Consider the following 25656-nt stretch of genomic DNA (forward strand, 5'->3'; position numbering starts at 1 on the left):
GGACCTTCTTCAACAACGTCAATGCCCAATTCTAGCATAAATACAGTGATTGCGACTGGTACTGTCACTCCTTCTGCTACGCAAACAGGACTTCCTAGTGCTGGCAATCATTTGTCACCTACATTAAGTTTGATCATGTTTTTAATCGGTTTTACTCTTTTCAAAATCTAATATGTATATATTTATATACAAATATTTATCAATCTAAATACATATTTATTTCATTACGTACATGCTAAATATGCTAATTTCATTCCTATTGATCTTTCTTCTTTGAAAGGAATAATCTATACAATATATTCTTATATCAAAAATTACATATTGCTCAAATAAAAATAGCTTTTTTTTATTATTATTATTTAATATATTAACTTATTTACGTATATCTTAATAATAGAGATAAGTTGAAGGAGGGGGAGGGGGAAAAGTTATTTTATTAGATATACATATGTGTCCACTTATTTAGCTATGTACAAGCTTAAATTTTATTTACTGTGTTATACTATAATATATATTTGTATCATATTAGCGATATGAATCTATACTACATTTTTAGTAGATTACTCCATATATGACATGGCTCAAAAGAGAATAATATTCGAAAAATATATATATATTTCATTCTAGTATATACTGAATATGATGATAATGATAAAACGCGTCTATCTAATAAATCTGAATTCATACTGTTTTCAACATACACTTTATCATGGCATTCCTTATATTGTTTAATTAAAATGCTGGAAATGTTCGATTTTCCAAAAAAAAAAAAAAAAAAAAAAAAAAAAGTATAATTGCCGATTTATGCCGAACAAAAAAGTAAATTTCATCATATTACTACCATTATTATTATTCACCTCCAAGGCTTATATATAAATGTATTTATATTTGTATATAAAGATGGAATCACAACCTAAATATTAAGATAAATTCTGCTCTCTCTCTATTTTTTTTTTATTGAGAATCTTGTTTAATATTATAAAAATGTTCACTATCGTGTCATATAAACTGAAATAAGTGCACTCTCTTCCCTGTAAATTAAGAAGAAAATTGAATAAAATAAAATGAATATTTATGTATTGTTAAAAGCCTTTATTTCGATGATATAGCTTAATCTCTTTACAGATTTAAAAATAACCAGCTTTTGGAGTAGAAAAACGAACAAACAAAAGTAAAAAAAAAAAAAAAAAAAAAAAAAAAAAAAAAAGGCGTTTTGATTGTTATTTTAGAACAAAATATATTAAATTTCGGAGTTGAACGAACTAAAAAAAGGCCTAATATTGTATTTCTACAATAGAAGAAGCAGGAGAAACAATTATTAACAAATGAAGCTAGGTCAAATAGAATACAGCTTGTTTAACTTTCCAAAAAAAAAAAAAAAAAAAAAAAAAAAAAAAGGGGAGGGAAGAAAGTATATTATTCTACAACAGCCTTTTTCTTCTCCTAATTAAGCAAATAAAATATAATGTCAAATTCAAAGCTGATGAATGTGAATTCATTGACAGAGCATGATTCACAACACCGAAATGAGTTAGAGAATATAGGAGTAAGAACACAATATGCTGAATTAGACTTTGAAGATAACGCATCTTATGAAATGGCAACTAACTCTAGACAACCTTTATTATCTACTAATGTTGAAGAAAGTGATGAAGAATCTACACTAGAAGATATTGAACAAAAGCAATATAAGTTACCCTCTGATGGTGGAACCATCTTCTTGAGTTTTGTAAGTAAAATTATTATGGTTAGTACTCCCAGCATTGTTTTTATTTATTTCTTTATATAAATTAAAGCTTAATATGGCAAACAGTATTATTGGGGCAGGAATTATTGGATTACCATTTGCATTTAAAGAAGCTGTAAGTTTGCATGCATACATATATATATATATAAGAGCATCTAATGTTAATAATGAAATATATATTATATGTGTAGGGCTTTTGGACGGGCATTATACTGTTAATAGCTTTAACTTTGATTGTAGGTAAAGTGTAGTTAAAGAAAAAAAAATTAAAATGTACAACTAATATGTGCCTATAGATTGGACAGTCAGGCTATTAATGTTGAATGGAAAACTAGCAGGAAGAACAACATATCAAGATTTAATGGAATTTGCATTTGGAAGACCAGGATTGATAGCTATATCAATCTTTCAATTTGCATTTGCATTTGGTGGTAATATATTTATAAGCGTATATGTATCTTTTATGTTTAATCAGATATATATATGAAAAAATAGGCATGTGCGCATATTGTGTCATTATAGGTGAGCCTTATATATATATAAAAGAATACATGTAAAGTCTTTCATTATTGAATATAATTATTAAAAAGATGTATAGGTGATACCATTCCAAGCGTTATTCGATCTTTATTTCCTAATATACATCATCTACCTATTATTTGGATATTTGGTAATCGAAGACTTTGCATCTCCTTTTTCACATTATTTGTATCTTATCCGCTCTCACTTTATCGAGATATATCAAAACTAGCTAAAACAAGTGCACTCGCTTTAATTGCAATTTTAGTTATTATTATTAGCGTAGCCATAGAAGGGCCTCAGATGCCAAAAGAAATAAAAGGATCAGATGAACTTATGTTTAATTTTATGAATAATGAAATATGTCAAGCAATTGCTGTTATTAGTTTTGGTAATTTTTTTTTCTTCTTCTTCTGTAAATTAAAGAAAATAGGATGATACTAAACATAATGCAATGCATAGCTTTTGTATGTCATCATAATAGTTTTCTTATCTTTGGATCTTTAAAACAACCTTCACTTAATCGGTTTGCTGTAGTAACTCATTGGAGTATGGGTATAGCTTTTTTAACTTGTCTTGCGCTGGCTGTTAGTGGATATCTTGTATTTACAGATAAAACTGCAGGTAAGCTGTATAGCCTAATCATATATGTATATGTGTATACAATGAATTTTATACTTATACTCTAATATAAATATAGGCAATATTTTAAATAATTTCCCTTCAGATAATATCTTTATTAATATTGCTCGGTTAGCATTTGGTTTAAATATGTTTACGACTATCCCATTAGAAACATTTGTTTGTAGAGAGGTATAATATAAGACGATTAGAGAAAGAAAGAAAGAAAGAAAGAAAGAAAAAAAAAAAAAAAAAAAAAAAAAAAAAAAAAAAAAAAAGACCTTTTTATGACATTTAAGTGCTTATTTATTATGCATATTAGGTTTTCGAAAACTTTTATTGGCCATCGGCATCATTTAGTAGAAGACGACATTTTCTAATTACAACTGCCTTAATCTTAGTAACTTTGACTATCTCTCTGTTAACATGTAATTTAGGGATTGTACTTGAATTGACAGGTGGATTTTCTGCTACTGTCTTAGCCTTTGTTCTGCCGCCGTTATGTTACCTAAAATTATCATCAGGGGAAACGATCTGGGAAAAGGGCAAAATTCCTCATTGGTTATGTATGATTTTTGGTGTCGTCATTATGATTATAAGCACATTCTATAGTTTACAAAAGGTGTTTATTCCGTCTTCGATACTTAATTCTGAAGGAGAAAAAAATGCTATTACTGAAATATGTATTTGAAAAGACTTTTTTTTTCTCTTGAATAAATATATGCATGTATATTATTTCATATGTTGTTGTATTTTATTATATCGCATGTTTGAATAAATATCATTTAGTAAAATTGGTTCATCTTATATCATTTCTTCAATTACAATTCGTAATATTGAGAAATAAGCTAAAATATATACAATAATTATACTAAAAGTCTGAAACATGCCATCTTACCTATCGGTTTATAAAAAAGAAATAAAGATGTTCGAAATTTTATTATATACAAATCAATTATAAACTAAAGCGCATATTACATACATAAGCATTACATAATTTTATAATAGAATTCTTCGGGGAAAAAAAAAGAGCAATATATAAATACATTCCTTTCACCTTATAAAATAGTTCCTTGCCATACTTACATATACGCTCCTTTTATTTTATGATATCATTATAATATAGACATCTTTTGCAAATATACTCTTTTACTTGAACCTTTGAAAAGAAAAAAAAACATACCTTCCTCTTTTTATTTTATTTTAATCTATTAACTTTTTAGTATGGTCAGTTAATAGTTATGAATGAATATATATACATAAAGAAGGTACGTTTGTTATTACAATGTATTCTATTTGTTATTAATTCTGAATATGTAGGTTCAAAGATATGAACTATAGATCTTACTTATACAATACATATATGCAACACAGTAAACTTCTTTACATATGCTACTATAGTTCCTTTTACATCTATAGAATAGATTCCTTCTAGAATTTACCATAAACTATGATACCATTATAGAACGCTTTCTATCTTATCTTAGACATATATAGTTAAAATCTATATTAATTCTTCTTACATTAGATACTCTTTGTTATGCTAGACATAATATCTGTAAGAAGAAACAAACAAATAAATAAACATGTATTAACATTATACCATTTAAAATGTATGTATGTGTATGTGTATGTGTATGTGTATGTGTATGTGTATGTGTGTGCTTTTTTTGTTTCAATCCAGAGGTTAAGAAAATATTTAGTGAATATTTACATTTACTCAATTATTGACTTCAATATAATATTGCTGTATTTATGGTGAAGAATGTATAGTTTTGCACTTTTGATAGAGGGGGATATTATCGCAAATGATGGTTATAAATCTCATTTTTATTATGATTAATTTAATAGACAATTTCTATAAAGCTTAGTATTTGATCCCCTCTCCACCTCAAATAACCGTAAAGTAGTTATATCTGAAAAGAGGATAATAACACTATTTACTTTTCTATTTCTTATACTAATTATTATTGACACTGATACTGTTAGTCTTTTATCTTTCAAAAATGATGTCTTCAATCGTGTACTTTATCTATCGTTTACTATAAATGCTATCTTTTAAAGAGTCTGTCTTCTTCTATCATAGTCTTTTTTTTTTATGTATACATGTGTGTACTTTTTTTTTTTTTACTTAAAAAAAAATTACAGACCTGTGACTACTTGATCGACCTTGAATGAAATTAAATATTATATTTTTTTAGAGTAGCTTGCTTCTTAAGCTTTTTTTTTTTTTTTTAATCATTACTATCATCATCATGTCATCCTTTTTTTCGTCATTATCACAGGTAACTAATGCAATCAATTTCAAATACTATATTAATATTATTTTATTAAACTGTACTTTCTTTTTATGCTTCTAGTCAGTTCCTTATTATATGTGTAATTTTATTTTCTTCTACCATAATTAAATATAGAATTCAGATCTCACATGCATTTATTTTAGCTGTAGATGGATCAATGCTTATAGATTCACAGACAGGCATGAAATTTATAAGAAAAGCACCAACTCAATTTCAAAATAATAATGTAAGTTTTTTTTTTTTTTTTTTTTTTTTTTTTTTTTTTTTTTTTTTTTTTTTTTTTTTTCATTCGGTTAAAAAAATAGCAACTTATTTTATCTTATATACATGCAGTCGAATCCAATACAATCATCAATACCACGAAATCGTTCTATATCACCCGTCACACCACCACATATTGGACATCAATCTTATTCTCAAAATAAATCGGAAATTGAAGAGAATGGATTACATTTTATCCCACATGATTATAATGTACAAAATACAGATTTATTAACACAGTATAGTGAGCAATTAACTGAGTTGTCATCTAATAATTCAGTAAAATTTATTGGTAAAACACACACACAAACACAATTATTCCATATAATTATGCTTATCCTTTTATTTATTTATTATTAGAATTACCACTACCCCTCAATACATCAACATCAACATATTATAAATATATACCAAAAAATTTCACTAAATCACAACAATTGAAGCAATTACTTATTTGGTTAGCAGAAAAGGAAGATATTAATCAAACAACATTAATAAATAATGATCCTGATCTGCAAAACGCACTTATGATTGCACGTGAATTAAAAAGAGAATTTTTAAAACGACTTCGAAATGAAGATATATTTGTGTCATCATACACTAGACCGGTAAACACTCAATTTAAGCAAGAACAACGTAATCCAATTAATGTAGCAAATCAAGAAAAATTAAAAAATCTAGAAGATTGTATTCAAGTGTAAAGTTTGCAATATTTACTTTACTTTTTTTTTTTTATGCTAAACAAATAAATTTAAATAGTTTTCAAAAAGAATCTGAAGACTGGAAAATCTGCTCTGGAAAAGTATACCAACTTCATGCAATTGCAAAAGATGATAATTTAACACAAAATGATATACATCTTGAATATGACCAAATTGATTCAGAGGATGACGATTTTAATGAATTACTCGATAGTGAGCAGCAAAACTTTTTAAATATTTATTGTAAAAAAAATATAGAGAAACATCCTTCAACTGAGACAAATATTGAATTAAGTACAACACAAATGAGACAAGTGTTAAATACTACAAATCAGTTTGTTCTTCAAACAAGACAACGTTCGAATTATATTTTGTCCGCATTAGCACATCAGGTAAAAGAAAGTTCAAGAATTGTCCCAATTAAGCAAGATGAGAAAGCATTTGGAGATGCAGAGACAATGAAAAAGGAAAGTGAAAAGAAAAATGTTCTTGATATTTTACGTTTATTATCAAGACAAAGGATACCAAAATCAGTATTAACAGAAGATGAAAAATGAAATAAAAACAAAAAAAAAATAAAAATAAAAATAAAAATAAATAATGGGTTAAGTCCAAATGTGAATTAAACCATTGGATCCAGCTGACATCATATTTACATTTTCTGGATGATAATCTAATGTAGTTGTCACGCCTTCATTATCTAGAGTCGATACAATATTTCCTTCTAATACATCATAAATATATATTTTTCCATCCTCAGATCCTGTAATGGCATATGCATCTGTGTTAGATAAAACTGACTCAATTTTATATTCGCAATGTTTATGTCCCTTGAATCTATGATATATTATATTAAAAAAAAAATAATAATAGACAAGTTACATTTATTTAATTACTACTTACTCATTTAATAATCTGCCATTGCTTTTATCCATTAATCTCATTTTGTTATCAAGTGAATTTACTAATATACAATTTTTATCCTTTGATAATCTGGCTGAAGTAATAGCTGGTCCAATATAATCTTCTTTTAATTCTCCTTTTCTTAAATCATAAGTACGTAATTTTCCATCTGCACAACTAATGAAATACAATTATATAACTATGTTTTTTTTTTTTCGTAATCAGATGTTCATTTGTTTAATGTATATATATACCTTGCTACTATTTCTACACCTTTTACTTCTACAGACATGACACTATCCTTACAATCTTCAATTACTTGAATAGGTTGAAAATTTGAAGAACGTAAATCCCATAAACGTATTGTTGCATCGAATGATCCACTTACTAAAACCGTTGAATCATCATTAAAGTCAACTGAATTTACTCTCTATTATATACATGTAAGCATGATAGGTTGTGTCTTATCCATTAACGTTGATATTTTTACCTCCCAATGAGCTGTATATCTTCTTAATATTTCACCAGAACTAACGTCCCATAATAAAATAGATCGGTCTACACCGCAACTTGCAATTTTTGCATTATCATTAGATCTATATAATATTTGATTATTTTTACAAGTTAAAAAAAAAGAGAGAGAGAGAGAGAAAGAAAAGAGAAAATTACACTGCTAGACCCAATACATCGCGGCCATGTCCATTATAGGTGTGAAGCATTAAACCTGTAGCTGAATTCCATAATCGAACTGTACGATCTCGACCCCCTGATAGGCAGTACTGGCCATTTGTATTATATCGAACTGCATTAACAGGTCCTTTATGACCTTTTAATGTCCTTTCTATTTTTGTAGGATATGATGTTGACATGTAATAAAATAAAATAAAATAGAAGAGAATAAATAAAAATTTAATTTTGATTTTATCTTATTTTATTTTTATTTTTTTCTTTTAAAGAATGAATAGATTAGCGTTTGGTGAATTTCACAAAAAACATTTTGGAGCTCATCAAAAAAGCTACTGGCATTCAATACTTCAACTTCATTTACAAAATTATCAATCACAACACTATGATGATGACACATATTATGATCAGCAACAGTATTATAGCTATGAAAGTAATAAAGACTATTATGATGACTCAGAACATAACGATGATCAACAGGAAGAATATGAGATAGAAGAAGAGGAGGAGGAGGAAGAATTGTCCAAAGAAGCAATTGAAATATTTAAATTCTCAGAAGCTTACAAACAAAAACTAGAAATGGAACGATTAGAACGAGAAGAAAAAGAGACAGAAGGTATGGAAGACTGGCAATATGATGAATCCACTGTTCATTGTAGTGGAGGACTTGAAGCGCCTACTACAAGTCTTATATTAACAAGACCTGAAGCATCGAGGCCCGATAGAGAGAGTGAATTAAGAATGAAAGAAGAATTATTAAATTCTGCCTATTTGTCTTCCTGTCTTGATGATGAAGATAATCCTGTTGTATTATGGCCTGTACTTCCATTTAAATTGTAAATAGTAGTCTTTTCTTCTTCCCTAAGATGTTATTATATTGATGTATTATTAAAATTGGTTCATGTATGACGGATAGTATGAATTGCCTATTTTTTTATTTCTTTATCGACCTATTTGTGTTTTTAGCTTATTTCTTCTATCTTTCCAAGAAAAAAGAACAGTAACAACAACAATCTATTTTACTACAATAAATTATAAGCCAATCAAAAATAAATAAATAAAAAGAACCAGCAATTTTCACTTTTCCTATTCTTACTTAAATTATACATTATGCCTTCTATTCCATCAACGAGACAAAAAACATTTAAAAGTTCAAAAGAAGATGCCATTCAATGGAGTTTAACAAATCATCATTCAAAAACTTATCTAGAAACAACAATCTGTAAATACAGTAAAAGTAAATCAACATTGGATGTAGCAAAAAAATTCATAAAGTTATTAAATAATGCAAATAATGTAATTATAAAAAAAAAAGAAAAAAAAAATAAGGGTACAGAAGAGGACTAAAATCAAATTACAAATTACAAAAAAAAAAAAAGGAATCAGATAAAATAACAGAAATTATAAAAGACATTACCTGTCTCTATCAAACCATTTCTTTCAATTCTAAGCAATTTCTTGAGTATATTTTTGAACATGCAACAAGTAGCAATATACGAATACTCGTTTTATATTCTAAAATTGTTTCTCAGTTACAAGTTCTTGCCCTAAGTACAAGATTAATACTTTCTTATGTACCTCATTTAGATGAAACTTTAATTAGACTAATTTCATTTGAAGAAAATGAAATAGCTGAAGGTACTTTACATTTTTAAACTTGGCTTTCATCTTTTACATGTATAACATTCATTTAAACAAACAAAATAGTTTATATTCACTCTATACAAAAAGATATACGTCATAAATTAATCATGAAAGGTGGACGACAATTAGTTAATTGGAAGTAGGCTTATTAATCGTAACTTTTCTTTTTTTTTTTCATCATTAATTTTTTTATTCTTCCCATACTAGTGAATCAATGCAAATAGACCATGTTAAGTTTATGTTATACTTGTTGAAACAAGAAATAACATTTGAAGATCGGCATCTAGTTTTAGTGCAATTGTTAAAGCTGAGTAACATGGGTACTACTACAACGCAGGATATGTATCACAACTTACAAAAAGTCAAGACAAATGTATTTATTACACAACATACGAATAAATTCATAACTAGATTACCTATTCTTCAACATCTCTCTAATTGGTTCTTTGAATTCAATCCAGATTCCAATTGGAAATTGATAGATCTTATTTTGCATAGTCTTCAATTAAATTCAATATCCGATGAGACATTGGATCTCTATTTCTTGCTTTATATTTACCAAAGTGGATGTCAAGAGTTAGTGATGAATGGGAATGACGTGATACGTATTTCAGATATTATCCAAACGTTGAATGAAGGAATCATAAAGTCGCTTGAAAAAGGAGAAGGACAAGAGTTAATTCTCATTCTGACATTGGCCCAATTTGTATTAGAGCAAATGTATGGAAGTGTAGGCTATAGTTATGCTAATTGGTTTGATGTTAAGTAGTAGGACATAAACTCCTTGACAATATGTATATAGTCTACATGTATCATTAATATATCCTTTAATCTAGACCACATTTACACATCAGAGGATGTCTGTATTATTAAATAAAAAGAAAGCAAGTATGGTATTTATAAAGACATTGCAAGAGATGATACCTTACGAGTTACCTAGTCTACTTCAAATTCATGGAAGATCTTTACAAAATTGCTCAACTGATATTGTTCCTCAGAATCATGTTTATGTTTCTGCTACAAAGAAACGGTTATTAGAATTAGGCGTAAGTATAATTATGATTGTACATGTTAATTTATTTAATCCATCCATAAATAGGTAAATTCAAGTTTAAAGTCATATCCTTCATCATTAAAAAAGCCTATACCACCATCAACTACGACGATGACAGAAAGTGAAGATAAAATAAAAGAGCTGATACAACAATTTATTAAAAAGGGCGGCATCATACCTACTTCTTTATTACAATCTCATGTATTTCGTCGACAATGGTTTATTTCTACTTTTTTACCAAAGCTATTAGCTTGGGAAGGTAAAGAAATGGAAGCTAAACATCAGTTTATTTTAGCATTAAAAGAAAAACAAAAGATTCCTGATACCATGTTTACGCAATATATAGAAAAGAAAAAATAATAATAGTAGTAGTAATAATAATAATAATAAATGATGATGATGATGATATCTTGAACCATTGGATATTTTTAAAAAGTAGGTTAAAATATTATATTAATTAAATGCTCTACCATTTGATAAAGACGCATACATAGCATCAATTTGTTCTTGAAAGACTTTCTTTGCAGTCTCACGCTTCAATTTGAAAGTAGGAGTTAAGAGATCGTTATCGATTGTAAATTCATTAGGAGTCAAATAAATGGCCTTCATCAATTCAAAGCCCTTAAGATCATTTTGTTTACCATATGTATTCAGTATCTTTAATAAATCCTTCTTTACTTCTTCTGATTCATATGGATTTTGAACTGAAGGATGAGTATTTGAAACCCAAGGCTTAAAGGCATCTTTATCAGGGACAATGACACCTACTAAAGAAGCTTGTAAGGAATTACCATAAACATAAGCTTGAGCAACCAATTCATGCTTTTGATAAACGCCCTCAATCTTTTCAGGTGCAATGTATTCACCCTATGATTATGATGAGTATAGATGTATATATATAATGACTACTATCATCACTTACTTGAGATAATTTAAATATATTCTTTAAACGATCAATAATGACTAAACGATTTGCAGAATCAAACATACCAATATCACCAGTATGTAACCAACCATCTTGATCAATCGTTTCAGCTGTCTTGTCAGGTGCCTGATAATATTCACGCATAATAGCATGACCTCTAATACAAATTTCACCACGAGGATAAGGTTTATCGGTAGAACGATAATCCATATCAGGAACATCCACTAATTTAATTTCAGAACAAGGGAAAGGTGCACCAACGACACCAGAGGTATTATCGTCTGTAATTGTCTAACATGAAAGAAAGAAAGATTAGATTTTAGTCCATTTTATGTATTTTTTAAAAAAAGAAAAGGACTCTACCAAACAACCAGCACAGAAATTCTCTGTTTGACCATAGCCTTCATATACTTTAGCTGAAAAACAAATACGCATAAAGTCCATTACATCAGGCGAGACAGGTGCAGAACCACTAAGAATAAACCGAAGACGGCCACCTAACTTTTGTCGAATCTAATAAAGAGACACACACAAAAAAGGAAGGGAGTGAAATTTAGTTATCTATCTTTTATCCCTCTTTTTTTTTTTTCTTTCTTTCTATTTTTTTTTTTAATTTCTTACATTCCCAAAAACGACACGATCCCAAAGCCAATGATTAACCGTCTTATTAAGAGAAGACTTTTTAGTATTAAAAGCAGTATTAAAAAGATAAGCGGGGACACCACCTTTAGCTTTAACACCTGCCAAAACCTTATCATAAATACGATTAAAAAGTCTAGGAACCGAACAAAAGACAGTAGGTTTTAATTCAGCAATATCATCCAATAATTTAAGTGTATCACCCTATTATTCATATTAAGTTTTAAAGTCTAAAAAAATAAAAAGGTACAAATTATAAATCTAATTTACCTGATAGTAACCAAGAGCAGCACCTTTAAATAAATGAATACCTTGTGCAGCACGTTCAAAGACATGAGCAAGAGGAAGATATGAAATATAAACATCATCCTTTGTAATTAAAGCAAAGCTTCCCTTATCACCTACAGCAGAAATAGCAGTAATAGCAGCCACACTTGCTGCTTGAGTCAAGACAGCACCCTTAGGAACACCTGTGGTACCGCTAAAAAAAATTACATAAGATTATTAGTATCTATTTTATTTTATTTTTTTGTATTACCACATTATGCTTAACCACTTTTCTCTCCTTTATTATTTTTACTACTCCTATTTTTTTTTTTTTTACCTAGTATAACAAATAGTTGCAATATCCTCAGGTTTAGCCATTTCTGTTTCTTCTTGAATTGAAGCACCCATTGATTCAACTTCATGGAAAGTATAGACCTTTAAACCAATAGCTTCAGCGGCTTGTTTCTTTGTTGTATCTAATGCATCTCCATCCATTACAATAATAGTTTTAATAGAAGTAAGTTGATTTTTAAGTTTAATAATATTGTCCAGTTTATCGGCGCTTAAAACAATGAATTCCATATTAGTTTGATTAACAATATATTCCATTGCTTCAGCTCCCAATGTATCATAGAGTGCAACAATGATAAACGCTTGTCTATAAGAAGCTAATTCTGTCATTGTCTATTATCAAAAAAAAAAATTAGTTTATATATAATTTTTTGTTCATTGTATTTTTTATTGTCAAGTATATATATATAAATATATATATATATTTTTTTTACCCATTCTGGTTTATTAATAGAATAAACACCAAGTGCTTCTTGACGTTTTAAACCAAGCTGAACTAAACCTTTACCATAATGAATGATACGCTTATATACTTGAGGATAACTTTGCCAAACATATTCTTTTGCAACACCGTTTTCCATGCGGCGTGTGCCCATAAAAGGTTTATCTAAAGTTATTGAATGTAATTTTAATATTAAAATACATAATAAACATTTGTTTTTTGTTTTTGTTTGTTTTTGTTTTTTTACCACCAGCTAACTTGTATCCATGAAGAAACATATCCCACAGAGTATAAATGTCTTCTGGATGATCAACTAACTTATCAGCAAATCTGAAATGACGATAAGGAACAGTTTCTCCATCTTTCTTTACTGCACCAGGTACTGGAATAGCGTAAGGAGGTTCAAAAGCAGGAGGCATAATAAAGTAAAGAAAATTTTATATGAAAGAAAAAAAGAGGAGGATGAAATTTTTTTTTTTTTAATTTTAATTTTTTTTTTTTTTTTTTTTTTTACAAAAAAAAGGTCACTCGAGTTTTTTTTTTTTTTTTTTTTTCTCAGTTGGGGGGAGGAAGGGGGAAAGTATAGACATAGACAACAATAATATAAAGCATTATTTATTAAGGTACAACCTTATTTCTTTTACCCCAAATTTTTTTTCTTTTTAATAATCACTTGTCCATCTTGTGTTAACTCAGGTGTAATCCCCATTTCACTTAATTCTTTTGTTTGAACTACTTCTTGTGGACTTAATTCTTCGATTATTTTTTGATTTTCAATATTATTTTCCATTAAATTACGTAAAGCTAAAGTTGCATATTCTCGAAGATCTATTAAAAGGATATAAGATGTACAAGAAAGAAAAGAAAAAATAAAGAAAACTTACAAGGATTTGAATCGTCAATCTTCAACTGTGAAAGAATTAAAGGTATTCCTTCTAATGTACGAACCTATAGAGTTGTGTATCTGTTTATAAAGGATTGTCTTTTCTTTTAATTGATTCTACAATTCAACTTTACCTTGTCTTGCATATCTTTATCTTTATAACTCATCGTGCCTATAAAACGAACACACTCTCTTTTAATATAATTAAATCCTATTTCTGGACGTTCCTTTTCAACAGTAGGTAACTTGAGCATTTCCAAGTGACCAAGAATATCTTTTTTTTTTAAAAAAAAAATATATATAAATAGACAAGTCGATACAATTGTTCTTGTTTTCTATGTTCCTTTTACCTATAACTAATTGTAGTGTGTTCACTTTAATCAAAATATCTTTGAGTCCTCTTATTTGTTGATCTTCTTGATCTAATATAAATAGCTGATTGATGATCTGAAATAGTAAAGCAATGCCAGTATACACATTTGAAATTTGATCAGGTTGTAATTGACTTGCTCCTTGCTCTTTTATTGATATTAATACTTTTAAAGTTTCTTTTCCAATAAGAACAAATTGTTGGGTGAGAAATTGAAGTGATTCCTCGTGATTCATAAATTCTGGAAATGCTTCTTTGTGTCCATGTACCTTCGAATCAAGTATTTTCAAAAGAATGATTTGATGATCACTTAAAATATCTTTATCACTGTATATATTATTTAATCATAATTAACCTCATTTACCAGATTTCCATATTACATATCACATATATATATATTTATATATTACCTATAATCATCTACTTCAATAAATAACTTTTTATAATAGCCAAAATTAATTAATTCACTTAAAATCGTATATCTATTTTATGTAAATTTGAGTTACTTTTTTGCATTTTTTTTTTTTTAAGTTTATTTACCCCAATTCGAAATTCTTACTTTCTTCATTTCCATGTAACCTTTCAATATCTCCCAAAATGGCAGCTAAAATATCTTTACCTAATTTTCTATTTACAAGCAAGTCACTAAAAAGAAAAGATAGAGTAAGTCTTTATGAATTTTTTTTTTTTTATTTATTTATTTACTTACCATCTTTCTTTATTGCCACGAATACAATTTATAATTAAAACAAGTGCACTCATAATTAAATTATCGTTATTTTTTGACAAAATATAACTGTATTTGATGAACGATTAAAAAAAGTAAATAAAATAAAATAAAATGACTTTTTATACCTCCAAATAGACCCTCTTCGTTCGTTAGACATCCATATTTTCCATATAAAGTCAATGGCTGTATGATTACTGGTAATCATATTAGAAATAGCTTGAGTGCCAACTTGAAGTATCATATTATTATCAGCTATTATAAACAGTTTTAATATTTAAATTTACAGTGTAAGCATTAGTAATTCTATTTTTACTTGAACTGCTTGTCTTTTCAGCTAATAGATCCTCGATTTTATATAATGCAGCATACTGACTAAAATAAATATTCATGTTAAAACTTTGTCTTTCTCTCTCTTTCTCTTTTTTTTTTTTTTTGTTATCGATTGGCACAATGTACTTTACATGGCTAAGCGTTGATTATGAGGATTACCAGCAACGACATTTCTTGTCAATTTGATCAAATTGATTAAACATTGCTCATTAGAATCCTGTACTAGAGTTAAAAGTGCTGCATTAAATAGCTTCCAATATTTATCAGAAGCTCCTAATTGAATTCTAGTTGATTTAATATAAATGTGTCTACTATTTATCTATTTTTTTTTTATTGAATAAATAGAATACCTAAACGTATTATCTTCCAAAGTTCGTTTTACTGCTTTCTCTAACGCTAATTCAAGTTTATTGGCGTCTTCTTGTCCATTTTTATATTTTAAAAGATGATCTATTACACCTCGCATATTTAAAAAAACATAAAGAAGAAAGAGGGTTTTTTTTTTTTCTGAAAACTTTTTTTTTCTTAAAAAAAGAAAAAAAAAATTAAAGTCAGTAGAGTGTAAAATTTGGCATAATGATGCGGTAATTTTTTTTTACTTTTAAATAAAACTAGAACATGATTCAAAGAGAGACAGTAAATCATGTTACCTCTACAGAAACAACCATTTAAAATTAATATCGCTGCTTATTCAAGTAAAACGATTTAAGACCTTGATATATTTAAACTGAAACGTCAAAAAAAAAATAGGTAACACAAATTCCTTTCATCATTTTGAACCAAAACGACAATAGAAGAATCAGGGAACAACAAGGTGTGTGTGTGTGTGTGTGTAAACTTTTTTTTTATTTATCATGAGCATCACTTTAATTGGCAGTAAAGAGTCATAAAATCAAAGATAGAGAAAGAGTGAAAGAAGATTCTTGTGAATTTCAATCTAATCAAAGATGGAGGGGCGTGTCTATTCAAAGGTAAAGAATAAACATCTCTACTTTGCTTTTTTTTTTTTTTCTTTTTTAGATTTGAAACATACAGACTTAACCACGTATGGGAATGGAGTCGTTTTAGTTTCACATCTATTTCTCACTTAAATGCCAAAGATCTTCTCTGGTCAGTCTGATCAACTACATACGAGTTTATTATAACAAGCTTCCGATCCTATATGTAATAGAAAACATTCATTTTTTTACTATTTGACGATAAAAAAGAAAAAGAAAATTATACGTATTCACGTTATTATTAATGTTAAACTTTTCTTTTTCTTTTTCGAATTCGTATATAAATACCTTGATTTTTTTTTTTTTTAATATATCTGTATTTTTTTTTTCTACTTTTTTTTTTTTTTAAAAAAAAAAAGGCTGCAATTTTATATACAACTGTTCCAAAAATGCATGAAATATTTACAGCCTCCTTTTTAAGGAAACGTAATAGTGGTTTACTTGTATTCAACAAACGATTATTCAAAAGGTTTTTTAAACACAAAAGTGACATGGACAAAGATAGGGAATTCATCAGGTTGCAAAGAGTACAACGTGAAGCGTATGTGGACCATTTAGACAAGGAATACAAAATGATGTATGCATTATTCGAGGGAAATAATAATAATAGTTCATTAGTCTAGAATAAATATACAAATACATCTATTTCACCATTTGTCATCATCCTATATTGTATTTTTTTTTTCTTTCTTTTTTTCTTTTTAATATGGTACCAGTTTAGATTACCTAAACAGTCAATACAAGATGAAGTCATGATACTCTGATTTTTTTTAGTATTTTTTAGTATTTTTGCTATAAAAGATGCTATTTTTTTATTCTTTGATTTCCAATTACACAGTTCTATTTCTAGAAAAAGAAGAGGGAAAGACACTAACGATGAAGAGAATAGATCATCAACTACTCTGCTAAGCAATTTAGGTGGTTACAAGTCAAATGATATAACCTAGTTTATTTAGTAAATGAAAAAAAAAAAAAAAAAAAAAAAAAAAAATAGAAACCGTTATTAAAGTCAGCAGCTTTGGTTCTGTTGTGGAGAACCAGGCTTAATCCTCCAGACCAGACAACCCTCTCTCTCTCTCCCCCCCCTTAGTTTGTTTCTTTGTTTCGAGTTATCCCCATGATGAGCCAAATAAATAAACTCGGGTCAATGGTTTGTATATTTTTTATATACTTTGCACTAGAAAATGATAACAGATAGAAAGAAGTATATAATTGTAGCTTTTGTATCAGCTGATCACCTTGATATTAGATAAGCACTCATAAGGTGAGTTGGACTATGCTAATAAATAGATATATATATAAAAAAAAAGATTAGTAATTACATAATTGATCTATTGGAAATAATGTGAATGTGATTTATAATATATTTATTATTATTATTATTATTACATATAATTTGATATTAGTGTTATAACTAAGAGAGATAGGGGGGAATGAAAGAGGGAGGAAGATAATAAGATATATAAGGTAATAATAGTATTTATATTGGCTGTGGAATACGATAATCTTTTGTATGCTCCTGATAAGTTGGAGGAGGCTGTTCTACAGTATTTGATCCTATTATCGCTGTACTATAGGACGGTGTACGCTGTAATGGTGGCAATGTATAATCAGTAGAAGGGTAATAATATGTGTTGGGTTGTCTAGCTTGATTTTCACTGATATCTACAATGACATAATTATCATTTGTTTGTTGATTTACAGTAGTAGAGGGATCTATTTTATTTAAATATAAACACACACACGCACACATACATATTTATATTTATATTCATATGCAACGATCTTCTGTTTATTCACCTCTTCTAGATTCTCGCTGCTTTTTATATAATAAAAATAAAGAGGTTAACAGTAAGATAAAGCAAATAATCCAAATAACGTTATAGATTACAAGCATTTTTTTCAAAAAAAAAAAAAAAAAAAAAAAAAAAAAAAAAAAAGAGAAAGAAATGAGTCGTATCATTGGCTTGGCATCATTATTATAAATTTAAAGTTAACTTTACTTTGATTGGCTGTTAATCATTCTGTCAAATAAAGTCCCTCTTTTCCTTAAAGAAGAAAAAAAAAGAATTTTATTATGACTCACGATGATCACATTGAGGAAACAAAGCCTACCATTCGTAACTTTCGTGGAATAGAATATGATATAAATGACCCCAAATTTCAAGGTCTATCAAAGAGAGCTATTAAGCGTTTATTAAGAGACGAAAAATGGGAAGAAACTAAAGATGAAAGAAAAATTGCAATGAGAGAGAAAGTACGATTAAAACGTATTGAAAGACGAAAGTTAATGAGAGAAGGTGTGATCGAACGTCCACCTACAAAGAAAAAATTAGCTTATTTAAGTGAAGTGACTAATGTTGGTCTTATTATTGATTGTAGTTTTAATCATTTAATGACTGAAAAGGTAAAACTTTATTATACTTATATAGAAAACATAATAAGCAGTTGAGGAAGAATATACTAACTTATTCATGTTACCTTAGGAAATTCAATCATTTGTTAAACAATTAAGTTACTCTTATGGGAAGAACAAAACTGCACCTAAAGCAATGAAGTTGGCTCTAACTTCTTTTGATGACACTTTAAAACAAGTCATGAATGATAAATTACCTACTTGGCAGCAATGGATTGATCATAACAAGGAACAGAGAAACAAAGTATCAATTCATTCTACTTGTTATTTGGATTTATTTCCTAAAGAAAGTTTAGTTTATTTATCTGCTGATTCAGATAATGTAATCGAAAAACTAGAAGAAGGCAAATATTATATTATAGGTGGCATTGTTGATAAAAATCGATATAAGAATCTATGTCAAGACAAAGCGGTTAAACAAGACATTCAAACTGCTCGATTGCCTATTAGTGATTATTTACAAATGTCAAGTAGAAAAGTTTTAACTGTTAATCAAGGTATACCCCCCCTTTTTTTTTTTTACTATAATAGTGTATTATTTGTACTAATCAATTGTATAACAATAGTATGTGAAATTATGTTAAAATGGTTAGAGTTCAATGATTGGCAAAAAGCGTTCATGGAAGTTATACCAGGCAGAAAATTAAAAGATGTTCAGCTTGTTGAATAATATATATGAGGAGAATCGATATATAGTATTTCATGTTAAAGTAAGGTAAACGTTGAAATAGAAGAGTGTGTTAATGCTATTAAATTAATAACAGTATATGACATAATAGTGTCATCCATCTTGATTATAATTCATTCATAGTAATGGTAGTTTTCGGTGAAGATGAAAGGGCTTATTAAATGATATACTAATATTTGAATAGAATCTTGCAAATAGAGGCATGAATAAAAGGAGAATAGTTGGTCATGATGTCTATTATGTATAGTGTGCATATAGATTGCTGTAGTATGTATATTATCATTGATAAAAGTGTTTAGTGTCATGAGTATTCTCTTGGTGTATTAGAGATTGAATTTGAGTTTTTATCTATTCTGTCTTCCTTCCAATATTAATATATACAATATAATCATTCTGGTCTACAATTCAAGAGGTAGCTTTATAATAGTTTCTCATATACATATTATGGATTAAAGAATTCTTTTTTTTTTATCTACACTATACAAGAACAAATGATTATGAAATAAATTATGGATTAAAGAATTCTTTTTTTTTTATCTACACTATACAAGAACAAATGATTATGAAATAAATACAAGGAAAAAAAAACTTTCTATGAGTGACAGCGTTTACCTAATAATGAGCTACCTAAAGCTATCGAATTATATTGTGTTCTATAATAAAAGACAGGAAGAAGCTTATAATTTAATATTTTTTTTTTTTTTCATTAGAAGAAATCTATGCTGCTGAGATCAAATCTATTATTAATAATAATGCCATCATTATATAATCCATACTTTTTTTTTTTTTTCTTGGAAGCTTTCCTTTAGTAAAAAAGTAATTATAATGTCCCGTTGGTTTCAAAAAGAGATTCGTTTGAATGAACGAAGGAGAGGTACATATAATCGATAATATGGAAAGTATCTCCGAGATTCATATACATATAAATATATACATACAATAGGTTGTCATCTTGTTCATAGTGAAATTGTCAATCAAATACCTGAATTAAAGAATTTTAAAGTTGGCATGGCAAACTTTTTCTGTAGAATATTTTTTTCAAAGAAGAAAAAAAAAAAATAACGATCTGTATATATTGACTTTAAATTTTATTATAGTAAAGCATACCTCTGCTTCTTTGATGATTAACGAGAATTATGATTCTGATGTACAAAAGGATATGGAAATGGGGTTAAATAAGATTGTGCCCGAGTCCTTTCCTTATATTCATACAGCCGAAGGGCCTGATGATATGGTATACAGTGATAATAAAAAATAAACGCGAAATACAATCCTATTTATATACATGTATATATAGCCTGGACATCTAAAATCTGGTATTGTTGGTGTATCTTTAAATGTTCCTATCACAAATGGTAAACTTAACTTGGGAACATGGCAAGGGTAAGCAGTGATTCAAAGATACCTATTTTATAATTGAACACTTAATTTCTTTTTTTTAAAAAAAAAAACAAAAAAAACAGTATTTATCTTTGTGAACATCGTAATTCTGGTGGTTCACGTCGTCTTGTAATTACATTACAAGGTCAAGAGAAATAAATAAATATAAATATATAATAATTACAATAATAAAAAAAAAATAAAGGCAATGTACATGTTATTGGTTGCATTTATTTTATTTAAGATTATTTCTAGCATTTGTTTGTCATCATCATTATTAGATAATAGGCCTGGTGTCATAATAATTGGTAAACCAGGACTAATGAAAGCATACTTAATATTTGATTTGTTTACATTATCTCGTAAATCATAAATCGCCTGTTCGATTGTGCTTGTTATATCTTGTTGATTCTTTTGCATATTGATTGTCGTAGTAGATGATCGTCTGCTATTATCGTTATTATTAGTAGTAGCAGTAGTATCATTTGGTTGTGATACGACAGGGAAAATGTCTTTTCCTTGAGTAACAAAATGATGAATAATGGCATCCCTATTCTTATTATTATGACTTCTTGCTTCATTTTTGTACTCCCTATGATTGGAGAGAGAAGATAGTCTAGCTTCTTGTTCAGTTGTTAAATTAGATGCCACAATATCTTCTTCGTTATGCGTGGTCATAATAGTACCATGAGTCGACATAAGGGTAGTTAATGTGGTTGGATCTATCTTGAGAGGTAATTTCTGAGGTGTCCACCAATACTGAGGGTATCGACGTTCAATGTTATTTACTAAACAAGCAATACAAATTTGCAAAAGTGAAGACAAAGCAACAACTCCTATATAAAACCATTGAATATCCAAAATACTCGGAGTCACACATGGAATTAAGGCTGTTGCTCCACCAGGAGGATGCACTGTCTTCGTCATTTGCATGATGACTAATGAAAATGACATAGCTACTGCTCCTGCTATCCATTGTACTGCAATATACTGATCTTTTGAAGACCAATCTTGCTTTATATTTAAGAAAAGCTGTGAAATAATGACGCCTACAATAGCACCTATCAATTGTCCAAAGAATACATTACGAGGTTGTGCTAAAGGGGCATCAAGAACACCGTAAATTAAAACTGCACTTGCTCCCTATAAAAAAAAATAAAAATAAAAATAAAATGTCTTGTCTTTGTATTGCGATACTAGTCTGACTCTTACAAATGATGCAACAATCATAGGCGTTTGATATGATTTAAACGAAGGACCATAGGTAAAAATAATTTCTAATATTGCTATACCGATCCAGGAGGCTATAAACGACCATAAATAAATTCTATAAGAAGGTAATTGTTTTGGTTTATAATTTGACCTTCTATAGCCAAGAAAATGTGATACTACATATGGTAGTTTTTCAAATATATCCTGATTATAGAACTTCATATAATTAACGATAAAAAAAAAAAAAAAATTAAATAAAATAGATAAATAAATAAAAATAAATCAATAAAAAAAAAATCAAAAAAAAAATATGTATACATTTATTTGTTTGTTAAATATACCGGGTAAAATAAAATTTACCATTTTCAGAGATTTCCTTAAATGGTCAAGTATGTCTGCGGGGACAAAATAGTGTTTAATGGTATGAATAAAAACTTTTATAGACAAGCCTAGATTATTCTAATAAATTAAAGTGATGGGTTACCTTAAATCGAAAAGAAAAAAAACAGTTGTATATATAATGTATGTTGAACCAAGCAATTCAACTAGGGAACGAAGATTTATCAAGCGCTTCCTTGTAAAAAAGAAAAGAATAGAATTATCAGATTGGTTTATTCTGTTGATTTTATTGTGCTACCAAGTAATATTTATCTTTTCTTGAAAACAGGTAACCATCTCTTCATTTAAAAAAGGAAGAATATCTTTCTTAGAAACTGATAAAATATTTTTTTTGACTGAATCACAGGGAATAGCATCATTGTCTTCTAACAATATTATATAGATGATATAATTAAGAAGCCAAGTAATTTAAATGTCACGTTTTATCAAGATATCAAAGATGAAAAAAAAACAATAAAAAAGGGTAATTTAAAGTTTAGGAATCATTATGAAATTGGAGGAAGAAAGGGGAGACAAATTTATTGTTATTCAAATTAAAAAGTAATCATGGGATTTTGCCTTCCAAAAAAAAAAAAAAAAAAAAAAAAAAAAAAAAAGGACTACTTCTTTGACTTTTTATGATGGCGATGGCGATGTTTATTGTGCTTATTTTTTTTCTTGTTCAATGTTACTATCTTTTCCCATTGTGATTTTTTAAGCTGATCTAGTTCATCCAACATATGTTCGCATTTCTTTACTAATCCACGCCTTTTTTGACGAATATCATCATCGCCTAAACTATCGATAGAATCTAACTTGAGCATAACACGCATTAATTCATCTTCTGAACCTAGGAACTGTCGATTTGCATCTGTAGAAGCTGTCAACAAAAATGTACCCTCTGGTTGCTTTGTAAAAGATAGTTTAGATTTCAAAACATTTTTCCATCTTTGAACGAGTTCACTAGCAGTACTGCTACTGTCAGTATCTAACTGTTGAGCAATCGTGTCTAATTCTTTGTTTGCCTTTTCTTTGCGTGGATCAGTGGTGAGCTCCTTAGTAGGTTGATCCTGTTGTTGTTCAATTGCAACGGAATCAACAAATTTAGCTTGTTCATTTTTAGTAGATGTCTCGTCGTCCGTAAAAGAGGGAACCGAAGAAAGAGGAGTGATGACTTGTTCACGAGTAGGTGTAGGCTCTGCCTCTGTGAATATCTGTTTTGGTAAAAACCGATCATCTCTACCTTCTTCTTCTTCTTTTTTATTCATCCATGCATCAATAGGATGAGGTTTTTGTTTCCTTTGTTGCTCCTCACGACTGGCCCAAATACCAGAAGGTTTAGGTTCATCCATGTATTGTTTATTTACCAAGACTGGTTCAGAAGCGAGTTGTTGTATCAAGTCTTGTAAAGTAACAACATGATCTTGAAGTGGAGGCAAAACTCTCTTTGGTTGTTGCTGTTCTTCTTCTTTTGTTATTTCTGTTGGTAATTTGGGTTTTACTATGTTAGTAGCAACAGCATCAGATGATGATGATCCATTATCCATTGAAGCTGAAGTTACACCCTCCAAAGATTCCTCTTCCTCCTCTTCTTGTTCTTCTTGCTCTTCTTCTTGCTTTTGTTCAGAACGAGGAGTCTCAAAGTTCAATTTTTGATCAGAAATGTATTTCCAAACGTCAGCCATCTCTTTTTCGTCATCTGTCTCAGATGTAGAAGGCTGTTGTTTACCAGAAGAGGGTTGTTCTCGAACATAAAAATTTTCTTCTTCGGCATTCTGCCCAAATACCTGTTTCAATAACTCCGCCAATTGCTCGGAATGATACTTTGAATATCCTTTTTGTTCGTCATTCTCTTCTTCTTCGTCATCTGACGATAATGATGTCATCTCTTCTTCTTCTTCTTCTTTAGCTTTATCATTTTCTTCTTCTTTATTGGTAGGAAAAAGTGTCTTATCCTCCATCGAGGTCATATGATCGCCATTCTGATCTCGATAACCTGCTAAATGTTGTTTCTCAAATTGTTTTTGCAACAAAGCTTGTTGACGTCTTGCATTTAAATAATTTTGCCATAAAGCATTGACTCTCTTTTGTTCCAAAGCAGCAGCGATACATTGGCGGTAATAACGTTCTTCTTCCTCCTCTCGTTGCTGCTGAATAGCAGCAGCAGCACAGATGAGAGCTTGACGACGATAGGCTTCAAGATAGGCTTGGATTTCAGCTGCTCGTTGGCGTCGATATTGATCTTTAAGATACTTGAGACGTATCAATGCCTGTTCTAAGCGTTGCTTTTCAACTTGAGATTGATGAGCAGCTTGAGGATTAATACCACGAAGCTTGATGAAAGGATGATGAAAGTAAAGTGGCTCTTCCTCTTCTTCTTCTTCTTGTTGTTGTTGTTGTTGTTGGTAGTGATTACATACTTGAATATGATTATCACGTTCTTGTCGTTCATAATTTAAAAGAGATTGAAGTTGAAGGAAATCATCTAATGTTAACGTTCTTTTCGAAAACAATAAAGGTCGGGCCATTATTAATTAAAAATGAAAAAAAAGAAAAAAAAAAAGAAAGAAAAAAAAGAAAAATAAAAGTATACTCTTATAACTATTATTGCTGCGCTTGTAATGTGAAACAAAGATGATGTAGTAATGTTAATAAAAATAAATAGCAGTATTAGTAGTAGTAGTAGTATACTACTACTATTATTCACAGCTCTATTATATATATATTTATATATAAGAATGATATATTGTAAATAATAATAATAATAACAATAAAGGCTATTGATATTTTTTTTTTTTGGTAATGTCAACTATTAATAGGATTATTCGCATGAATGATATTATAAAAATAGTAGTTACTGCTATTATTATAAAAATCTATTTTTCATTGGTTAGTTGAATTCTAGATTATTTTTATTTACTGCTGCTGCATTACTATGTTGTTTGAGTCCCTCATTTCTTCTTATATTTTGAAATAGAGTAGATAACTCTAGTAGTGAGAGTGGGTAATACGCTTATAATAAATATCTCAGGTATCATTGGTAGCATAGTATTTCATTTTAAGGATGTATATATATGTATATGATATATATATATATACATATCGAATTTTAGTCTTTTATTAGAGCTATCATCTTTGTTTAACTAATACACGATGGCATCAGTTTAATCAAAAGCAAACACATTTAAAGCGTATACATATACATATATGTTA

The 25656-nt window shown here is 28.6% G+C and overlaps 13 protein-coding genes across 13 annotated transcripts; 7 read left to right on the plus strand and 6 right to left on the minus strand.

Moving 5' to 3' along the window:
• Positions 1-1465: 1465 nt before the first annotated feature.
• BX663DRAFT_482365 (AAAP amino acid permease) lies at positions 1466-3578 on the plus strand (the record flags this gene model as incomplete). Its single annotated transcript, XM_051524421.1, has 9 exons — positions 1466-1729; positions 1797-1862; positions 1939-1987; positions 2044-2178; positions 2243-2269; positions 2346-2657; positions 2729-2890; positions 2967-3079; positions 3210-3578. 9 exons carry the CDS (start codon positions 1466-1468, stop codon positions 3576-3578), a joined length of 1497 nt encoding a protein of 498 aa, XP_051388134.1.
• Positions 3579-5142: 1564 nt separating this feature from the next.
• BX663DRAFT_482366 (uncharacterized protein) lies at positions 5143-6706 on the plus strand (the record flags this gene model as incomplete). Its single annotated transcript, XM_051524422.1, has 6 exons — positions 5143-5172; positions 5309-5413; positions 5521-5740; positions 5809-6145; positions 6208-6362; positions 6408-6706. The coding sequence occupies 6 exons, from the start codon at positions 5143-5145 to the stop codon at positions 6704-6706; spliced, it is 1146 nt and encodes a 381-aa protein (XP_051388135.1).
• On the minus strand, positions 6674-7970 carry BX663DRAFT_493172 (WD40-repeat-containing domain protein). The gene is made up of 5 exons (XM_051525325.1): positions 7722-7970; positions 7543-7648; positions 7307-7482; positions 7053-7229; positions 6674-6986 (listed from the first exon to the last, which is right to left on the minus strand). The coding sequence occupies exons 1-5, from the start codon at positions 7919-7921 to the stop codon at positions 6755-6757; spliced, it is 891 nt and encodes a 296-aa protein (XP_051388136.1). The 5' UTR covers positions 7922-7970; the 3' UTR covers positions 6674-6754.
• A 21-nt stretch (positions 7971-7991) lies between these two features.
• On the plus strand, positions 7992-8715 carry BX663DRAFT_493174 (uncharacterized protein). Its single transcript, XM_051525326.1, has one exon. The coding sequence runs from the start codon at positions 8010-8012 to the stop codon at positions 8574-8576; it is 567 nt and encodes a 188-aa protein (XP_051388137.1). The 5' UTR covers positions 7992-8009; the 3' UTR covers positions 8577-8715.
• A 12-nt stretch (positions 8716-8727) lies between these two features.
• BX663DRAFT_22619 (uncharacterized protein) lies at positions 8728-10150 on the plus strand. Its single transcript, XM_051521799.1, has 5 exons — positions 8728-9032; positions 9116-9374; positions 9468-9519; positions 9588-9753; positions 9842-10150. The coding sequence occupies exons 1-5, from the start codon at positions 8847-8849 to the stop codon at positions 9857-9859; spliced, it is 681 nt and encodes a 226-aa protein (XP_051388138.1). The 5' UTR covers positions 8728-8846; the 3' UTR covers positions 9860-10150.
• On the plus strand, positions 10014-11045 carry BX663DRAFT_22511 (uncharacterized protein). Its single transcript, XM_051521797.1, has 3 exons — positions 10014-10145; positions 10217-10426; positions 10480-11045. The coding sequence occupies exons 2-3, from the start codon at positions 10238-10240 to the stop codon at positions 10792-10794; spliced, it is 504 nt and encodes a 167-aa protein (XP_051388139.1). The 5' UTR covers positions 10014-10145; positions 10217-10237; the 3' UTR covers positions 10795-11045.
• BX663DRAFT_539494 (uncharacterized protein) lies at positions 10741-13537 on the minus strand. The gene is made up of 8 exons (XM_051530719.1): positions 13306-13537; positions 13051-13223; positions 12603-12949; positions 12269-12479; positions 11981-12202; positions 11723-11872; positions 11357-11650; positions 10741-11301 (listed from the first exon to the last, which is right to left on the minus strand). Exons 1-8 carry the CDS (start codon positions 13475-13477, stop codon positions 10888-10890), a joined length of 1983 nt encoding a protein of 660 aa, XP_051388140.1. The 5' UTR covers positions 13478-13537; the 3' UTR covers positions 10741-10887.
• Positions 13538-13603: 66 nt separating this feature from the next.
• BX663DRAFT_493187 (spinocerebellar ataxia type 10 protein domain-containing protein) lies at positions 13604-15878 on the minus strand. The gene is made up of 11 exons (XM_051525327.1): positions 15722-15878; positions 15503-15655; positions 15355-15413; positions 15167-15293; positions 15021-15107; positions 14852-14956; positions 14722-14793; positions 14292-14638; positions 14076-14215; positions 13943-14006; positions 13604-13886 (listed from the first exon to the last, which is right to left on the minus strand). Exons 1-11 carry the CDS (start codon positions 15835-15837, stop codon positions 13699-13701), a joined length of 1458 nt encoding a protein of 485 aa, XP_051388141.1. The 5' UTR covers positions 15838-15878; the 3' UTR covers positions 13604-13698.
• Positions 15879-17713: 1835 nt separating this feature from the next.
• BX663DRAFT_493192 (uncharacterized protein) lies at positions 17714-18286 on the minus strand. The gene is made up of 2 exons (XM_051525328.1): positions 18170-18286; positions 17714-18085 (listed from the first exon to the last, which is right to left on the minus strand). The coding sequence occupies exons 1-2, from the start codon at positions 18264-18266 to the stop codon at positions 17850-17852; spliced, it is 333 nt and encodes a 110-aa protein (XP_051388142.1). The 5' UTR covers positions 18267-18286; the 3' UTR covers positions 17714-17849.
• A 160-nt stretch (positions 18287-18446) lies between these two features.
• On the plus strand, positions 18447-19455 carry BX663DRAFT_528666 (guanine-1-methyltransferase-domain-containing protein; the record flags this gene model as incomplete). Its single annotated transcript, XM_051530175.1, has 3 exons — positions 18447-18776; positions 18856-19282; positions 19352-19455. 3 exons carry the CDS (start codon positions 18447-18449, stop codon positions 19453-19455), a joined length of 861 nt encoding a protein of 286 aa, XP_051388143.1.
• An 812-nt stretch (positions 19456-20267) lies between these two features.
• BX663DRAFT_493198 (uncharacterized protein) lies at positions 20268-21070 on the plus strand. The gene is made up of 5 exons (XM_051525329.1): positions 20268-20347; positions 20417-20497; positions 20571-20707; positions 20771-20856; positions 20937-21070. Exons 1-5 carry the CDS (start codon positions 20299-20301, stop codon positions 21010-21012), a joined length of 429 nt encoding a protein of 142 aa, XP_051388144.1. The 5' UTR covers positions 20268-20298; the 3' UTR covers positions 21013-21070.
• A 60-nt stretch (positions 21071-21130) lies between these two features.
• Positions 21131-22428, minus strand: BX663DRAFT_482375 (HPP family-domain-containing protein; the record flags this gene model as incomplete). The annotated part of the gene is made up of 5 exons (XM_051524423.1): positions 21131-21172; positions 21208-21996; positions 22066-22180; positions 22217-22281; positions 22426-22428. 5 exons carry the CDS (start codon positions 22426-22428, stop codon positions 21131-21133), a joined length of 1014 nt encoding a protein of 337 aa, XP_051388145.1.
• A 464-nt stretch (positions 22429-22892) lies between these two features.
• On the minus strand, positions 22893-25007 carry BX663DRAFT_22805 (uncharacterized protein). Its single transcript, XM_051521802.1, has 2 exons — positions 23077-25007; positions 22893-23022 (listed from the first exon to the last, which is right to left on the minus strand). Exons 1-2 carry the CDS (start codon positions 24969-24971, stop codon positions 22998-23000), a joined length of 1920 nt encoding a protein of 639 aa, XP_051388146.1. The 5' UTR covers positions 24972-25007; the 3' UTR covers positions 22893-22997.
• Positions 25008-25656: the final 649 nt, after the last annotated feature.

This window comes from Cokeromyces recurvatus (assembly GCF_025118155.1).
Source record: "Cokeromyces recurvatus strain NRRL 2243 chromosome Unknown BX663scaffold_1, whole genome shotgun sequence".
NCBI lineage: Eukaryota > Fungi > Mucoromycota > Mucoromycetes > Mucorales > Mucoraceae > Cokeromyces > Cokeromyces recurvatus.

Excerpts from the sequence above, each read along its gene's own strand:
- BX663DRAFT_22511 (XM_051521797.1), top strand. The coding sequence starts at position 10,238 with ATGTCTGTATTATTAAATAAAAAGAAAGCAAGTATGGTATTTATAAAG. Across the intron at positions 10,427-10,479 it reads AACGGTTATTAGAATTAGGC|GTAAATTCAAGTTTAAAGTC; the intron begins GTAAGTATAATT and ends ATCCATAAATAG.
- BX663DRAFT_493172 (XM_051525325.1), bottom strand. The coding sequence starts at position 7,921 with ATGTCAACATCATATCCTACAAAAATAGAAAGGACATTAAAAGGTCAT. Across the intron at positions 7,483-7,542 it reads GATATACAGCTCATTGGGAG|AGAGTAAATTCAGTTGACTT; the intron begins GTAAAAATATCA and ends TGTATATAATAG. Across the intron at positions 7,230-7,306 it reads GGTGTAGAAATAGTAGCAAG|TTGTGCAGATGGAAAATTAC; the intron begins GTATATATATAC and ends GTATTTCATTAG.
- BX663DRAFT_22805 (XM_051521802.1), bottom strand. The coding sequence starts at position 24,971 with ATGGCCCGACCTTTATTGTTTTCGAAAAGAACGTTAACATTAGATGAT. Across the intron at positions 23,023-23,076 it reads CGCCATCGCCATCATAAAAA|GCAAAATCCCATGATTACTT; the intron begins GTCAAAGAAGTA and ends TTTTTTTGGAAG.
- BX663DRAFT_493174 (XM_051525326.1), top strand. The coding sequence starts at position 8,010 with ATGAATAGATTAGCGTTTGGTGAATTTCACAAAAAACATTTTGGAGCT.
- BX663DRAFT_539494 (XM_051530719.1), bottom strand. The coding sequence starts at position 13,477 with ATGCCTCCTGCTTTTGAACCTCCTTACGCTATTCCAGTACCTGGTGCA. Across the intron at positions 12,950-13,050 it reads CTATTAATAAACCAGAATGG|ACAATGACAGAATTAGCTTC; the intron begins GTAAAAAAAATA and ends TTTTGATAATAG. Across the intron at positions 11,873-11,980 it reads ATCGTGTCGTTTTTGGGAAT|ATTCGACAAAAGTTAGGTGG; the intron begins GTAAGAAATTAA and ends TCTCTTTATTAG.
- BX663DRAFT_22619 (XM_051521799.1), top strand. The coding sequence starts at position 8,847 with ATGCCTTCTATTCCATCAACGAGACAAAAAACATTTAAAAGTTCAAAA. Across the intron at positions 9,375-9,467 it reads AGAAAATGAAATAGCTGAAG|ATATACGTCATAAATTAATC; the intron begins GTACTTTACATT and ends CTATACAAAAAG. Across the intron at positions 9,520-9,587 it reads CGACAATTAGTTAATTGGAA|TGAATCAATGCAAATAGACC; the intron begins GTAGGCTTATTA and ends TTCCCATACTAG.
- BX663DRAFT_493187 (XM_051525327.1), bottom strand. The coding sequence starts at position 15,837 with ATGCGAGGTGTAATAGATCATCTTTTAAAATATAAAAATGGACAAGAA. Across the intron at positions 15,294-15,354 it reads TGAAAAGACAAGCAGTTCAA|CTGATAATAATATGATACTT; the intron begins GTAAAAATAGAA and ends TGTTTATAATAG. Across the intron at positions 14,957-15,020 it reads CGTGGCAATAAAGAAAGATG|TGACTTGCTTGTAAATAGAA; the intron begins GTAAGTAAATAA and ends TTTTCTTTTTAG.
- BX663DRAFT_493192 (XM_051525328.1), bottom strand. The coding sequence starts at position 18,266 with ATGCTTGTAATCTATAACGTTATTTGGATTATTTGCTTTATCTTACTG. Across the intron at positions 18,086-18,169 it reads GCAGCGAGAATCTAGAAGAG|ATCCCTCTACTACTGTAAAT; the intron begins GTGAATAAACAG and ends TAAATAAAATAG.
- BX663DRAFT_493198 (XM_051525329.1), top strand. The coding sequence starts at position 20,299 with ATGTCCCGTTGGTTTCAAAAAGAGATTCGTTTGAATGAACGAAGGAGA. Across the intron at positions 20,348-20,416 it reads TTTGAATGAACGAAGGAGAG|GTTGTCATCTTGTTCATAGT; the intron begins GTACATATAATC and ends TACATACAATAG. Across the intron at positions 20,498-20,570 it reads TGGCATGGCAAACTTTTTCT|TAAAGCATACCTCTGCTTCT; the intron begins GTAGAATATTTT and ends ATTTTATTATAG.